Genomic DNA, 17196 nt, shown 5'->3' on the forward strand with positions numbered 1-17196 from the left:
ACGATGACAGTTGCTCAAGCAGTTCATTGAGTGGTAATGAAGAGATACATTTATACTATGAATAGGATAGAGAAGAAAAGATATATATTAGCACTTTAATTAAAGAAGATTAGCCAAATTCTACATAATCAAATCAAATGAATGGCACTTGAGAAAGGAAGATAATTCGAATAATGTAATATATAAATTAATTAACTATTAGCCTAGAAGTCGTGATACATATTTATAATTCATTTTAATACATAATGCATGTATTGTGAGAGAATGTCCCCTTTGAACATAATAATAATAATAATTGACTGTTGTTATTTAACATTTTAAGGTATCCAACACCACATGAATTGACACTTTATGGTTGATTAGCTTTACTCTGTAATACTGATATTAGATTGCATTAATAATGATATATCATCTTCTTGTGGTGTTTGACACTAATGGAAAGTGAGGCACCATATACAGTTGCCCTGATTAATGTGGGCAAACTCACTTGGCAAACTCACCTGATTAATGTTTGACAAATGTATCTATTTTTTTTTTCTTAATAATCTAATTATTTAAGAATTATTCCCTAAATAAAAAAAACGTATTTTCTCTGATTTAAGAGAGGATGGAGTTAATGTAAAGTAATGACAATGGTCATCTAACTCAAGTCCATTGGATAGGCACGAGAATCAACAGATGTCGTAATCAGCAAAAAATTTGGAACTGACGTTATTGATGTACTCTTTGATAGATTTATAAAATAAAAAACTGAAATTATTTTGGATCAACTTCAACCAATCAAAAAGGAGGGAAGATTTCAACTCATCGTTGTGCTAAAACGCAAATAGTGGAATCTAAATTAACCCTGCCATTAATAAGAGAGTTTCCCAGAGATACCAAGGATAATGCTTTGAAAATTAATGCAATTTCGAATAAGGAAAATAATCATATTGTACAATGATGATAACAGTTGCTTAAGCAGTTCATTGGGTAGCAAGCAGTGGTTGATTGGTGCACTTTACTACGAACGGGACAGAGAAGAAAAGATGTATGTTCAACACTTTGATTGAATAATGAATATACATAGTAAGAAGATGAGTCAAATTCTACATAATCATATCAATGGCACATGAGAAGTAAGAACATTTGAATATGGTAAGAAAGAAAATCATTTAAAGAAAGAAAACTGACAAAAAACACAAATCATTTAAAGAAAGCAATTGTAGCATTCTGATATATACATACTTGCCAACATTGGACAATCAACACACACTTGACTTGATGATCTAATTATCACTCATCGGTACCATATATGTATACATAAAATGATAGAAGAAACACCCACTTATTGATTAAAAGGTTTTACTTAAGTTTACCCTGATATTTACACACTTCAGAGGAATTAACACAAGACCAAATTTCTCATCCCAGTTGCAATCGAAGACCGAATTCCCTTTCCAGAGAAGAGAGTTGTAGAGACTTTCTCATGCTAGCATTATTCCTCTTGATTTGCACAAGCTTGTCATAAACACACCATGCGAAGCTAAGATAATGGTCTCGATTCATACCCTCATTATAACAACCAAAATAATCAGGATGATATGTGACATGGTACCAAGCTGAAGCTTTTGCATATACCTCATCAGCTTCAGAATCTAGACTACTTCCAGTTTCATTGAACCAGGTCCTAGCTTCCTTTCTCAAAGACCTTACAGCCATATTAATGGATTCTGCATCGCGTCTCTTTGTGAAAGACTTGGACATTTTCAGTATGCTCCCACTTAGTATTTCGGCCTCAGTTCTGATCCCATAATAGTCCAGCAGATTTCCCAATTTGTAATCATAATTGCTTTTGTAAAAGAAAGCATCATCAATGTATTCCTCAAATCCATCATACTCCAGGTCTGGATCATAAGACCTCCTAGCGACTTCTTTGGTGAAGAACTTCATAGAGCTATCATGCGGCGCAATGTCCCTCACCATTCGGAAAAGCTTTCCAATCACATTTTGAGATTCATATGTAGGTTTGTCAGGCTTCTCCATGAAATCTGGATATTCTTTGACATGCAAGTGACTTGGGATTACAGCTGGTACTCCAGTTTTCGGAAAGTCAACAGCAATTGAAAATAGCTTTGCAAGCTCTATGCATGACGGGCTCATTGCTTTGCCAGGCTCCCTATCTGCAAACGCAGTGTGAGCATTGGCAATTATTCCCAGGCTGTCATTGACTATATAGTTTGTGAAATATTCTATGATTTCCTGCATTAAAGAAACAAGGTAATATTCTCATAAGCACATCATATGTGTGGACATCCTGGAAGTGAAGAACCAAAGAACATCATGTGAGAAAGATCTTCAAATGAACTATATATGAAACAGGAAATTAAACAACAGTAACATTAAATTCGAAGACCCCATTTTAAAGCCACAACTTTTGTTGTTTTTTCTGTTAATTAGAAAAACAATGTACAATTATATGGGTAATAGGGTGGGAGAGTTAGAATTCAAGAATATTGGATTTTGAATATCTCAACAGAATTGGGAAGCAATAGGGTGCATCTTCAAGTAAATATAATGATAAATTGGGCAGAGAGAAAAACAAACAAACACATGGTCCTTGCATAATTGGGCAAAAAAATGTGTTACCTCAACAGTGACATCATGATCTAAGAGCTTGCTTGGCGCTGGTGTATAATCCATAGGTTCAATTTGCTTCTTAGGAACTAAATCAGGATCCCAGCAAACATAATAGATATCTCCATCAAGATCACTTCCCGAACATTCATTTGGGTGAGGTCTAGTGTTACATTTCAGTTGAACATTAGTAAATCAGTATCCAAAAAGAAAAAAGAAAATATTCACACACAAAATCGAAAACACAAATTCAAACAAACAAAAAAAAATAAACAACAACCAAAGAAACTGTAGAGAATGCAGACATTACTAAACCTACAAAATTTAAATCCACAACATGTTATTTACTGCAGAACTAAGGGTGTAAAATGAATCATACCTTGGTCCTTTTTGTGGAAAAACAACACAATCCACCATATGGTGCAAGGCTGGCACATCGACAGCTCTTAAAACACGAATGTCGCCAGGGTGCAAGCAAGGGTTTTTGGCAACAACCACCACTCCCTTGACAATAAAATTCTGGTTTGAATCAACACCATCAAACATAAATCTATCTTCAAAATATCGCCTATGCCTGGTTCCAGAAAATTGCACAAACACCTGCCCATAATTCAAGGTTGCAGTTTCATCAAGACATCCCATCATTGCTCTTCCATTTGGAATAAAGATCCTTGATTTAGTCCGCAATTCCAGCAACTTCGATGATCGGAATGTTTGCAGCATCATTGAAAGGAATGGCTCGGCATCAGGCTTATAATTGCACAGGAGCAACTCCTTCAGGATGTTAATAGTCTCACCTGAAGACATCAACTCCAGAGCCTCTTGTGCTTTCAATGGATTAGTCAACATAGCATCAAGCTGTTCTACAGCTTCCCTTTGTTTTTTCAGAAAAGCCTGATCCTCAACACCAAGGGTAGACAATAGAGATATCAGCTGACGGTTCAGAAAACAAGGTTGAAATTTGCTGTAGGCTAAAACATCTAGCTTTGTATGCTCACAATCAAACTTGCACATGCTTTTCCTCAATGATAATTTAAGTTGTGACCTTGGATCAACAGCCACAACGCCTTTATATCCACCATATCGAATCTGAAAAGCTGATGGAGTGAAGTCTTTGAAGCCACATTTTAAGGCTACTTTCTTAGCAAATTCTGAAGATATTTTTCCAATACCATCAGAGAAAACATACTTGACTCCATCCAGTGCAATCTTTTCTACATCAGGAATATTTTCAACCTCATAATCATAAACATTAAGAGTTTCCGTAGAAGATCCAAAAGATTGACCTAGTCTGGCAGCATACTTTGCCACATTTCTTATGCTGCAAAACTCTCCCATCCACTCTCTTATTTGACCAGCATCTAGATTATCTTCTGCAGCAAACATCCACAGAGAATTTTCACGTAATTGACTCGAAGAGAAAGCCAGGAATTCAAACTTCTTATCACCAATCTTAATTCCATTTTTAAGAACAGAGAGAATCCTGTCATAGATTTCAGTTTTTCTGTCCTCACTTCCAGTGGATGTGCGTGGAGATAAATCTGTTGAAAACAATTTATCCAACTCCTCATCGACAAATGAAACACGAAGAAAATTGTCAATATAATCTCTATAATGGCGTAACACGCGGTTAGAGACATTAACTTCTGGACCACAAAAAAATACTTTAGTCGGTGTAACTTGGACCCTCCTTACATACACCAACCCAGCATCTAAGGCTATTGTTGATGGTTTAGGATGCCTCCTTGACGCACGGTACTTCCTGTACTGCTCAGAAAGCCACAATGAAGGTTGAAAGGTGCATTCTCTTAAAGCATATAGTTTTTCAAGGGCATAATCTATACACTCAGCATCGACTCTTCTTGGATCAACCAACCGATAAAAACTAGCATCGAGTGTAGGTCCTGAAAGACATCCATTCTGAAGCAGTAGATTTACTTTGAATATAATCTCAAATGGTAAATGAACATCTGAAGGAGGACCAACAATAGGGACTAGATCCAAGTTGCAAGAAAAAGCGCAACCACGCTCCAAGATAAATTGCTCTTCACTTTCTTTATAGTACGCAAAGTTTTCTCGAAAATTTGGCAGATCAAGCCCGTTAGGCAGCTCCAAACACAGTGCAGAAGATTGGCCAATAGAAAATGATTGAGTAAAATCAGTAGCCCGAACCCATTGGTCATCAGGGGTGTCCATGAAATAGTTAAAGAGAGGGTCTTCAAATATATTTCCTGAAGAGCGCACGTCTTTCTTATAAACCCGAAGGCCGCCAAGCAACTAACAATGCATAATATTACATTAACGATCAATCTAACCAATAAGAAATATTAAGTGAATGATATGTACGAGTTAAGAAAATGATTACAACTGAAAGTATATATTGAACAAACCATGCATGAGATAAGGGACTAAATGTCATTCAGCATAATAAGTCAATTTAATAGTGAATGTAGTGCAATTCTTTCACTTGCAACTTCTTCCCAAACTAAAACAGTTAAACATGGACACAGAAAAACATGGACACAGAAAAAAGATGACAAAAGAAAAAAGTGTAGATGATGAATAGAAGGTTGGTGTAAATGGAGATTTAATGTAAATGGTGATTTAAAAGCACTAATACATCAAAAATAAACCAGTATGACTTAAACAAGTTAAATTTTCCCCACAACGACAATAGGAATACTTCTAATTACAACCAAGATTTGCAGTAGTAACATAAATGTAAATCTCCTTCTCAGTTATCAATTCTAAAGATCTATTCTGATTCAGTGATTGTCTATCTCACACTAAAAATGCATTATCATTCTCTGGAAACATTATACTAGACTTTGATATTTTTGTAAATCTGTACAGATTCCTAATCGTTAAAGAGTAACAAAAAACAGGATCTCCCAAACCCCATTAATGTAACTTATAACCCATCAAAGCATTTCCAAAATAAATAAAAAGAACAGACATCGTGCATATTAAGTACAATTAAAACAAAAGAACAGCTCGCCATTAAAAAAAAAAACAGGAACAGACAATAAATAAATATAACTCAGAAATACTGATGTTAAATCGCGACTAATCTTGTTCAAATGTTCATTCAAAACAAGAAGTTTCACAAGACTGACAAAAATTCAATGCAGAAGAATTCAAAATTATTTAACACCTGCATTAAACACAAATAGTTCTTAGCTGAGTACTAAAAGTATTAATGGAAGATATTGTTGAACTCCCAACAGTAAAAGAAACAGAGTAAAAGTAAAGCAATAAACCTGAATTAAAAGGAATTTGGCTGTTTGACCACGTGGACGATGCAGCTCAATTTGCCAAAGGTTCTCATAGGATAGCTGAAGCCTATATTCCACTAGACCATTTCTTAAATAAAAATGTAATTTTCGGAGGCCAGTCCCAAAATCCACAGACACATTTGCCACATTCCATAGAAAAGAAAATTTTTCCTTTGACAATGGACAGCCAAAATATAGTTTTATATTTTTCAAGCTGTGGAGGAATGTTCTTGGCTTCGGTACAGTGTCACGGTCCATTTCCGATGCCTTGAGATAGGAACTTCCATACCATAGTCGCTGACTAGCCTTAGCGACAATGAGCTCAGCATGTCTCATGGAGGTAAACTGCACAACTGCATAGGATCTTGAACCCCCATTCTTAGGCGGCCGAAGCTTAATAGCATACACAGTTCCTTCTCCTGTGTGTCCTTCCAGAAATTCCTTAACACTCCCAGCAGAAACATATGAAGGGAATCCAGACAAGTGTATTGTCTTACTCTTACCCATGTAAATCAATTGGATAATCTCCTATTGTCATCAGATAGTGATTAGCATATCAAAGTTTCAAAGTTTACATATTGTATTAGTGATATAAACATGTCACCTAGTAAAAATTGATTCATAATTTCAAAGACAAACACAATTGTCTCAATAGAACAAAACATGTGGGAAAAGCTGAGAAGTATGTGACTCATATTATTACCAATTATGCTGAAATGTCTACTCTAGGATTGTTCACTGAGTTTCAACATACAAGTGGAGTAATTTATATAGTAATATTCTTGTAACAATGACTTGAAACCAATCTTACTGTCAACAATTACTACATTTTTCTTACAACCCTATACTGTCATCTTTCACTCCTATTACAGATATATAGAGTCGTCAAATGCTTACAGAGAAAAAGACCAAACAGTTATATTAAATTTTCAAAAAAATATATTTGGGTGCCTTCAATTGTAGAGCTTATGAAAATAATAAGATACCTTTGGGAAGAAAAAAAGTTTAAAATGTACATAAACTCATTTAAAAGCCAGGTGAAAAGAAGAACCTGAAACACTTAGGCTTGTTTGGACATTGGATTTTCATTATAAAAAAATTCATAATGAAAAATAGAAGGGAAAGAATGGAGTAAAATATTTCCAGCGAAGTTGATAAGAGACTTTTTTTATATTTTCTTTTTTTTTTTTTGTAGATATTTACCATAAATTTTAAAAAATTATACTACATTTAAGTTTTATTTTTTCTAAAAAAAAGAATTCTTAATTTAACCCAAACATGAGAAAATGGAATCCCGTTGGATCATTTTTTTTTCCATCCAAGGTCAAAACAAGGCGTTAGATAACTACAAATACAATAACTACAAGTGATGTGTAACCATGTGTGTGAATTCTCTGTTCAGATCACTTCTCTTCCATAATTTCAATTAAGTATTTCATAAAAGAGGCAAAAGCAGAGAAATTTGGCAGTTAAATATCAAGTTGATTTGAGCTCTGTGTGAAAGAAAGACAGTTCCTCAACTGTTAATAAAGCTAGATAACAGTCAAACTCCATAAATCCAGAAATGAAAAAATTGGAGATGCAAAGACATGAAAACTTCATTCCCAGAAAGTTAACACCAACTAATGAGAAACCCACTTGCGAAAACCAACTTTCAGGCAACACACCATTTTAGCAATTATCAAACTCAAAAAACATATCCAGAAACAAGGCAATTAAAAAAAAAAAAAAAAAAACGGCAAAGAATGTAAGTACCCGAACAACCAAAACTTAAGTAAGCACCCAATAGTCCATTAGCGCATACAAGAAAGAAAGAAGAGTGATCAGAGAAAAACTTCCAAATAAAATGGTAAAAAGAAAAAAAGTTTGAAGAAGAACTAGTTCGAAGCACCGTACCTTAGGCTGAAAGAGAAGCGAAACCCAGTAGCGACTAAGAACGCCAGATGCCCAAAATGCAAAGAATCACTATTATCCTATTTGGAGTCAATCCCAAGTCAATTACCTACTCACTCTCTCACTTTTTCTCTGGACTGACTGACTCTAGCATTTCTTAAGGGAAGACGAAACGAAAGTGTGCTATTTAAACCTTAAAAATATTTGTGCTGACACAGGATAGTGACATGGTCATGATGATCATTGTTTTCCAAACAAAATAATTCAGTCCTCGGACACGTTTCGATTTACTATTGGTCATCACATATATTTATTTGTTTCCCTTCTCTTATTTTCTTCTCTATTCATTCACAAATATTAAAAATATTCATATCATAATAAATTTCAAATAAAAATATATGAATACCAATACCACCACATAAAGAAGGAATCATTGTGATTGAAATGTTTGAATATTTATATATATATATGGGATAATTTTATGATAGGGGTTCAAAAAGAGCCCTATTGTATGGTTCTTTTGTGTTATCAACTTGTGAATAGCTTTCGGTGAGATTTTTTTTATGATCATGTATATTGTAGTTATTTAGAGCATCTTATAAATTGTCAAAAAATTTTGAATAATTTACAGTGCCGAAAACAGATTATTGCACGCGTAACTAATTTTTTTATGCGCGTGGAAAATAACATGTTTGAACTTAGTTTTCGGCACTGTAAATTATTCAGAATTTTCTGAAAATTTACAGGATGCTCTAAATAACTACAATATACATGGTCATAAAAAAAATCGCGCAAAAAACTGTTTGAAGGTTGAGAATACAAAAAAAGCCCTACGGTAGGGCTCTTTTTGAAGGCCCTACCAAAGAAATTTCCTATATATATATATTAAAATCAATTTGTTAAAATTAATTAATTTAAATTTATTTAATGTATCAAAGTTAATATTTTATTTATCGTGAAATATTTTAATTGATCGTTAACATTCAGCCCGTTTGGTAAAATTTTTGTTTTTGAATTTTTTAAACACAAAAATAGAAATATTATTTTATTTTTGTTTCTTTATTTTTAAAAAATAAAAATATGTTTGGTAACTATTTTTGTTTTTCAAAACAAAAAATAATAAACGCGTTTGATAATTTTTATTTTTATTTTTTGTTTAACAATATGAGGTGTTGATTTGAAGAAGAGAAGAAAAAAAAAATTTGAAAACTGTTTAAAAAAAATTTGAAAGTGAAAAAATTCTATTTTCAAAATTTAATAAATTCTAATTAAAATTTAAAAAAATAATAAATAAAAATAGAATTACTAAACACATTTTATGTTTAATTGCCAAATTTTTAATTAATTAAATAAAAAACTATTTTTTAAGTGTTATCAAACACACCATTATTTGTTAACTAATTTAAAATATGCCAACTTAATTAAGATAATATCTTAACCATACAAAAAAATATCTCAAAGTTCAACGTTGATTTTTTTATTTTCAAATAATTCTATCTAAAAGTGTTAGTGAGAGTTTGAAAATTCGTATACTAGTTCTAATTTTTGTTCTTTTTCTTTTGTAGATCTAAAATTCTAAATTGTAATTATCAAGATTAATGGTTGAAGATATACGAGTCTAATTGGTTCGCGATTAGAAAATTGTAATTTTGAATAGTGAGATTCTGAAATGAAAATATGAATTTAGTGACTAAAAACATATTTTTGAAAATGTGATTGGTTCAATATTTGTAAATTATTTTTTAGTTTTAAAAAGCTGAATCTATGATTGGTATTAAATTTGAAAATATAAAAGAAACTGAATATGTGATTGGTTCAGTTGAATCTAAATATTATTTTAATTTTATATACATAGGTTGTATGATATTAAATTTTGATTTATCAATAAATTTAATTAAGTAAAATTTAATAATATTGATAAATTAAATTTGAATAATAATGCATTGATTAAATTCATAATAATATTGCATTGTCATTAGAATTTGGTTATAGGGTTTTTAGAAAAGAAATTTAGAAAGTGAGAAAACATGATTTTATTATTTTCAGTTTTCCTTCATAAAATTAGGATACAATTTTGAATTTTATTTTAAAAGACAGTGAACCAATCAAAAATTACGATGGACCCACATATTTTATTTTGCAAAAATATGACTTTTTAGCCCTTAATATGCAAAAATATGGTAATTAAACTTTTCTTAGTTTGTATGGACAAATTTAATTAAAAAAAAATCAGATGGAAGAAAAAAAATATAGCATAATAATGATTTTTTTACAAAAATATGAAAAAAAAATCCCAAATAAAATAATACTGGTAACCATATTTTTTAAAACTTTATTAAAAAACTGTAATTTTCACTTTAAGTAATTCAATTTTGATTTATCAGAAGAGTGTCAATGTGGCCCAATAATAGGCTTTTTCCCATGCTTGCGCAGAAGGTTCAATGAAATGAGGAGAGAATCTCTTCTCCTTGTTGTAGAAGGAGTGTGGGACCCACATAAAGTGTTGTTTGTTTGTATTTAAAAAAATGAAACTTGCTTGAGAAGGGGTTGGATGGAGCGATTCAATGTGATCCATCCCATGTGCACCCTTGAATGAGACACAAATATGCCAAGAAAACCACAAGTCACTATCCATTGTTGGTTTGTTGAAGAAATGGACCCAATTAATAGAAAAAGTTACCATGTGGAACAAGATGATAAGATCAAGACTTAAATTTTGATTTTTTTTCATCTTTTGATGGGATTCTAATTGACTATTACTCTATTTATTTTTTACCCTCTGATTGACAGCACATGTCTTCCATATTGGAGAATTTTAATTTATAGTAAAGTTGAATGTAATTCATGCTTTTCTTTACTTTGTATAAATTAGTGGTCACTAAGGGACCTTTCCTAAAAAAATGAATATGTATATATATATATATATATATGTGATGTATGTACAATGTATTAAAATAAAAGTAACAGACTGGAGTTTTATTAGAAAAGAAACATATTTCACAAAGCACTCATATTCTTCATAATTATACAATACAGCAAACGAATAGACATTCTGGTCATCATAGTCGACGACACTTATTTTAAATCACAATCACAACCCAATACTGATAAGAAAAATACATAGCTAAAGATAGAGGAGCTCAGCTCACTGGGAAAGTATCCAAAAGACTGGAGATGTCAATCTTCATAAGTTATATCTATTGCACTACTGAATTTTCTCTCCAGTGATGACAGATCCAAAGACCTCCTAATGCTCGCTTTATCCCTTTTAATCAGCACTAGTTTGTCAAAAACACACCAGGCAAAGCTCAGGAAATGGTCTCTAGTCATATCTTCCTCGTTGCTGGCGCCCCAAAAGGCATCGTGATAAGTGACAAAGTACCAAGCCGAAGCTTTCTTGGCATACAAGTCATCATCACTTTCAGGGTTGTAGAACCAGGCTCTAGCTTCTTTTATAAGAGCTCTCACAGCATAGTTAGCTGATTCCAAGTCCCTTTTCTTGTTAAAGTGCCTTGACTTTGTAAGAACATTGCCACTGAGTATTTCAGCTTCAGTTTCGATGTCGTAGTAATCCATCAAGCTTCCCAACTTGTAGTCATACTGAATCTTGTGAGTCAGTGCATCTGATACGTAATCCTCAAAACCATCTACCTCCATATCAGAGTCATAACACCTCATGGCTACTTCCTTAGTGAAGGATTTTATGGAGCTTGAGTGATTTTCTACATCCTTCACCTGTCGAAAGAGCTTCCCAATGACATGTTTTGATTCATAAGATGACTTGTCTGGCTTTTCCATGAAGTCTGGATATTCTTTGGCACGCAGACGGCTTGGAATTTTCGCAGGCACACCGGTTTTAGGGAAGTCCACAGCAATTGAGAATAGCTTTGCTAGCTCAATGCATTGGTTGCTTTTAGCTTTCTTTGGCTCTTTATCAGCAAAAACTGTATGTGCATTTGCAATGATTCCTAAGCTGTCATTGACAATGTAGTCTGTGAAATACTCCCGAACTTCCTGTAACACAATTACAATCACGTGGTATTGATTAAGTTAGAGACATTAACAGAGGTTTTTATTGGCAAAATAGAACATCTGAACTTAGTGCACTAATTGTAGTCTTAATGAATTTACTGAATTGAATAGAAAGTAACTATTATGTTCTCTTAATATGAATATGTTAATTATAAGCATTATAGTGATACCTTCATTGTAACATCATGATCCAAATGTATAGGTTGTGCTGAAGTATAATCCATGGCTTGGAACTGCTGAGGAGGAATAAGCTCATGGTCCCAACAAACAAAGTATATGTCTCCATCCAAATCACTCCCAGAGCATTCATCAGTGTGAGGTCTAAGTAGTTTAAAATCCATAATTAGTCAAAGTAGATAAATATAAACCAAACAGAAACATGTAAAAGAACAGCAGATTTACCTCTCTCCTTTCTGAGGGAAAACAACACAATCCACCATGTGATGCAATGCTGGCACATCCACCGCTTGAAGGACTCGAATATCACCTGGATGTAGGCAAGGATTCTTGGCAACAACAACCTTTTTGTCAACAATAAAGGTCGATTGGCCTGAATGGCAGTTGAAATAGACAAGGGAGGAATTGTCAAAGAGTTGCCTTGTAGAACACTGCACAAACACCTGACCATATTCTAGTGTCCCAGTTTCATCCAAACATCCCATCAAAGCTCTTCCATTTGGGATATGTATCCTTGTTTTGGTTCGGATTTCGAGCAACTTAGAAGCGCGAAAAGTGTGCAGCATCATTGAGAGAAAAGGCTCTTCATCTGGCTTATAACCGCACATGAGCATTTCCTTTAGAATGTTTGTGATTTCTCCAGGTGAAATCAGCTCCAACTCATCCTGAGCTCTTATAGGATCGGTCAAAATAGAATCAAGCCGTCTCACTGCCTCCGTTTGCTTCTGGTCAAAAACATGATCCTTTACTCCAAGAGTTGACAGAAGGGAAATCAACTGGCGATTCAGGAAACATGGCTGGTACTTGCTCCATGCCAAGACATCTAGTTTCTTGTTCTCTGACTTGTACTTGCACATGCTGGCTCTTAGTGACAATTTCATATGAGACTCAGGATCAACAGCTACAACACCCTTATTCCCACCTATACGAATTTGAAAGGCTGATGGAGTGAACCTGTTAAGACCACATTTTTTCGCCACTTGATCAGCAAATTCTTCAGATATTTTCCCAATCCCATCAGAGAAACAGTATCTATGTCCACCTGTTTCCACTTCAATATCAGGAATCAACTCAATTTCATGCCAACCAACACTCAATGTTTCCCTTGAAGAGCCAAAAGATTGGCCCAGCCTAGCAGCATATTTTGCCACATTTCGAATGCCAGAAAAGTCACCCATCCATCTCCTAATATTTTCAGCCGTAAGGCCTTCTCTTGAAGCAAACATCCAAACTGAGTTATCTCGCAACTGACTTGCTGAGAAGCCAAGAAACTCAAACCTCTTTTCACCAATAACTATACCATCATTCAAAACAGAAAGTATCCTATCATAAACTCTTGTTCGTGTTCCTTCTTTTCTAGACTTTTGGCGTGTACACAAATCTGTTGAGCTCATTCTACTGAAGTCCTCGTCAACGAAAGAGACACGAAGAAAGTTGTCAATATCCTTTGCATAATTGCGCAACACACGATTCGAGAGATTCAGTTCAGGACCACAGAAGTAGACTTTTGAAGGTGTTACTTGAACTCTGTGTACATACACAAGTCCACCATCTACAGCAATAGTAGGCATTTTAGGAACTTGCACCCCAGTCCTGTAGCTCATGTATTGGCTCTTGAGCCATCTCAGTGGATTGTAGCAGCAGTCTTTCAACTGATAAAGTTTGTCAAGTGCAGACTCTATGTATTCAATCTTTATTCTAGTGGGATCCACTAACCGATAAAACTTGTCATCAAGTGCCTCCCCAGGAAGACATCCATGCTGAACCAAGGAGTTTATCTTAAACAAAATCTTGTATGGCAAGTCGATAGGTGGAACCACAATGGGAACAAGGTCTGAACTAGAAGAGAAAGGTGAACCTTTCACCGTGGAGAATTGGCCCTCAACTTCTTTGTAGTAAACAAAGCCGTCACGAAAATTCGGAAGGCGATGCTTGCTTGGAATCTCCAAGCATAAAGCAGATGACTGGCCGATGCAGCCTGATGGGGTGAAATCAATATGCCTGATCCAACAGCTATCAGGAACATCCTTGTAGTAGTTCACAACAGAAGCATCTTTAATAAAAATCTTTGGGGCGCCAACCAACTAATAATAACAACATAAAACAAAAAGAGAAAGTGTTAGCCATTTCCTGCAAAAAAACGAGACACACAAGGTGCTGTCATTTGAAAAGAAAGAAAAAAAAAAGTAGGAGATTATAAGGTTTTGTTATGCAATCATGAGTTACCTAGTTTAAATCATTGTTATGATTTTGCTATGAAAAAATGTAGCTGATAGTTAATAGAGTACAGAAAGTATATGCATATATATACTTGTGGGGTTCCTCAAATTAGTTTAAAAAGATGAAAATGTTTATTAACTTCAAGAAGGCAATAATGAATATATGATAAGAATGAGCAAACAAGTTTCAAGGGAAAAAAAAACAGAAAATCCCTGAGGTTCTTGGTGTATCAAAACAAGTCCATATTCTAAGTTTTAGATAGTCTAAAAGAGCTTTAAAGAAACATCTTCAGCAATTAATTAAAAGAAAACACTACTAGTTATGCTTCACAGCTTGAGATTTCAACATATGATTGAATGAAGAGACTTGGTTTTCAGACACATGAATATGCAAAATTTGTATATTATTTTTTAAATGTTGTTATTTTTACAAATTTCCCATTTCATGTATGTGTCCATATTCATGATTCAGTCTAAAGCTACATAAATGAGATTGGACATACAGTTCAAAAAAATGAGAGTAGGAAAATCAAACCTGGAGGACAAGAAACTTGGTAGTTTTCCCCAATGGAAGATGCAGCTCCATCTGCCAAATATTCTCAAAGGAAAGCTCCAGTTTGTAATCAACACAACAGTAAGTGAAAAAGAAGTAGAGCTTTCGGAGACCGATTCCGAATTTCACACAAACATTCTTCCTTTTCCAAAGAGAAGAAAACTGATCCTCTGCAACCTGACATCCCAAGTGCAGTGTTATGTCACTGATGATGCCGTGTGGGAATTCTTTTGGCCTTGCAATGATATCAGTGTTCAGCTCCCGGGCTTTTAGATACGAATCTTTGTACCAAAGCTCTTGATCCTCAGCCATGGACAGTATGGTTTCAGCACTCTCAGTGTCCGTGAATTGAACCTTAGCATGTTCCCTTGACTTGATGCTGTACTGTCCAATCTCAACAGCATATACAGTTCCTTCTCCTGTGTATTTCTCCAGAAAACTCTTCACTTGTTTCCCATTTTCAACTGAAGGAAATCCATACAACTGAATTGACTTTCCCATCCTGCAAAAAAAACCCAGTTAAATTACAATGATTTCTTGTGAATCAAGAAATAACAACTCTGTTCTACCACACGCATATATAAACATTAGTAGAACCTTATAGTATATATGCATATTGATCAGAAGTAAATTGGTCCATTTGATTAATAAAATGGAAAAAAGAGAAAGAGTAATAACATTGAATTCTCTATAACCAAAACAGAACTCTAGAAAAAGAAGCCCATTCAAATCAAAACATGATAAATAGAACAAGTAATTGTTCAAAAAATATGAAAAATCAATGAGAAATTAGAGTAAGATATACAATAAACATTATAGAACAACATGAAATGTAATTAATTATTCGAAAGAAGAAGAATCTGACCTGAAGTAAAGCGATTAATTAGTAGTAGTAGGATTTCGTGTTTAATATATATGTTCTTATCTTATGGTGTTATGGCGCCGTGATCGAAGAACATACATATATGTCTGGTATTTATAGTGGCCAAGTGAGTGAAAACAGAGAGTAAAACAGACACTTCCTCCGTCAATGTCAAGTCTTCTCTTATTGCGCCAACAGACGCGTAGAAATAACGGTCAGTGGAATATAGTTGCTTACGTGGCGTGATATAATTGGAAGTGTCAAGTGCCTTTTGTCTTGCTCACCTTGTGTTGCAAGGGAGGTTGTCCGGTCTCCCAAATTTCAAACAGTGGATTAGCTACCCAGTTAAAAAAGGCATTCATCTTTCCAGCCAATCGCTGATTGCCACGTCATGTAGCATAGAATTTACTTGCAAAGTTACTTGTAGGGGCAAAGTGGTACACAAAATCATTGTGCGGACGCTCAAAATGTTTTTTTTGTTTTTTTAAAAAAAGCGAATTTACATAATCTTAAAATTATTATTTTTCTTTTTACAAAAAAGAAAAAAGTCTTAGGCTAATGACTAATTGGGTTCCATCATAATTTCAAGCTCCATAATTATATTTTTATGAATAAATTGGATGAATTTTACAAATGCATCACAAATATATATTAAAAAAAATTATGTACTCCATCTTGATGCTCATATATTAATAAGTTTTAAGTGTCCAATATTAAAAAAAACATTAGTAACGTTAATTACAACTACATACATCAAAATTAGTGTATTAAAAACACATTACAATTAAGAAAACATTTTCAAATACGAAGATGACTTCATAAGAGCTCTTGACTATGAGATTACTCTAGTTTATATTACCAAAACAAACATATATAGAATAGTTTATAATTTATTTATTTTTTTGCTCAGATCAGAGAATTCATTAATTTATAAATATATATATATAAACACAAAAATAATTAATTAGGTCCTTGCAAGGAACAATCTAGAATTTTGAGGAGAAGTAAGAATCTACAAATATAGCTAATATTATATGTTTTGTAACTTGAAAGGATATAATACCCCTTGTGGAAGAAGGGTGGACTATTATATAATTGACTAAATAAAATACTTTAAAATTCTTTTTTTTTTTTAATTTTATATTTGTCATTAGACACCACAAGGAAAAGAACTTGCTCAAGAAAAAATTGGTTAGGATGGACTAAAGGACTGAGTTACAAATCTACTACCAACCATACTATTAGGTCCACTTTTCCTTTTTCCACTACATGTGCTTTTTCTCTTCCTAATTATCTTTCTCAGCAAGTACTTCTAAAGAAGCACTTTCATGCAATAAATGGATGCCTAAAATCAAATAATTGAATTATTCTCTTATTATCCTTTTAATCTCTATAAATATATATTTATATAGAGGATAGTTCTCATATGCATATCATAAAAATGTATGTACCGTTGTATTCTATTCTTCTGTTTTCGGTTTGTAAAGTATTTTTGTTACAAATTTTTTTATGATATTATGTATATTATAATAATTTAAAGTACTTTACAAATTTTTAGAAAATTAAAAA

General features: G+C 33.4%; 2 protein-coding genes across 2 annotated transcripts; both read right to left on the reverse strand.

The window, feature by feature from the left end:
- Window positions 1-1169: 1169 nt before the first annotated feature.
- Window positions 1170-7943, reverse strand: LOC133824472 (RNA-dependent RNA polymerase 1-like). Its single transcript, XM_062257357.1, has 5 exons — window positions 7788-7943; window positions 5877-6419; window positions 2996-4893; window positions 2629-2779; window positions 1170-2241 (listed from the first exon to the last, which is right to left on the reverse strand). The coding sequence occupies exons 2-5, from the start codon at window positions 6396-6398 to the stop codon at window positions 1405-1407; spliced, it is 3408 nt and encodes a 1135-aa protein (XP_062113341.1). The 5' UTR covers window positions 6399-6419; window positions 7788-7943; the 3' UTR covers window positions 1170-1404.
- Window positions 7944-10733: 2790 nt separating this feature from the next.
- On the reverse strand, window positions 10734-15763 carry LOC133824473 (probable RNA-dependent RNA polymerase 1). The gene is made up of 5 exons (XM_062257358.1): window positions 15631-15763; window positions 14748-15267; window positions 12219-14077; window positions 11987-12137; window positions 10734-11798 (listed from the first exon to the last, which is right to left on the reverse strand). The coding sequence occupies exons 2-5, from the start codon at window positions 15264-15266 to the stop codon at window positions 10962-10964; spliced, it is 3366 nt and encodes a 1121-aa protein (XP_062113342.1). The 5' UTR covers window position 15267; window positions 15631-15763; the 3' UTR covers window positions 10734-10961.
- Window positions 15764-17196: the final 1433 nt, after the last annotated feature.

The sequence above is a fragment of the Humulus lupulus genome, chromosome 3 (assembly GCF_963169125.1).
Source record: "Humulus lupulus chromosome 3, drHumLupu1.1, whole genome shotgun sequence".
NCBI classification, from domain to species: Eukaryota; Viridiplantae; Streptophyta; class Magnoliopsida; order Rosales; family Cannabaceae; genus Humulus; species Humulus lupulus.

Bases quoted from the DNA above. Each gene is read 5' to 3' on its own strand.
- LOC133824473 (XM_062257358.1), bottom strand. From the start codon at position 15,266: ATGGGAAAGTCAATTCAGTTGTATGGATTTCCTTCAGTTGAAAATGGG. The intron at 12,138-12,218 runs GTAAATCTGCTG...TAAACTACTTAG, and splicing joins TTCCCTCAGAAAGGAGAGAG to ACCTCACACTGATGAATGCT. The intron at 11,799-11,986 runs GTATCACTATAA...ATTGTGTTACAG, and splicing joins ATCATGATGTTACAATGAAG to GAAGTTCGGGAGTATTTCAC.
- LOC133824472 (XM_062257357.1), bottom strand. From the start codon at position 6,398: ATGGGTAAGAGTAAGACAATACACTTGTCTGGATTCCCTTCATATGTT. The intron at 4,894-5,876 runs GTTTATTGCTTT...ATGCATTGTTAG, and splicing joins CCAAATTCCTTTTAATTCAG to TTGCTTGGCGGCCTTCGGGT. The intron at 2,242-2,628 runs GTAACACATTTT...TCTTTAATGCAG, and splicing joins ATCATGATGTCACTGTTGAG to GAAATCATAGAATATTTCAC.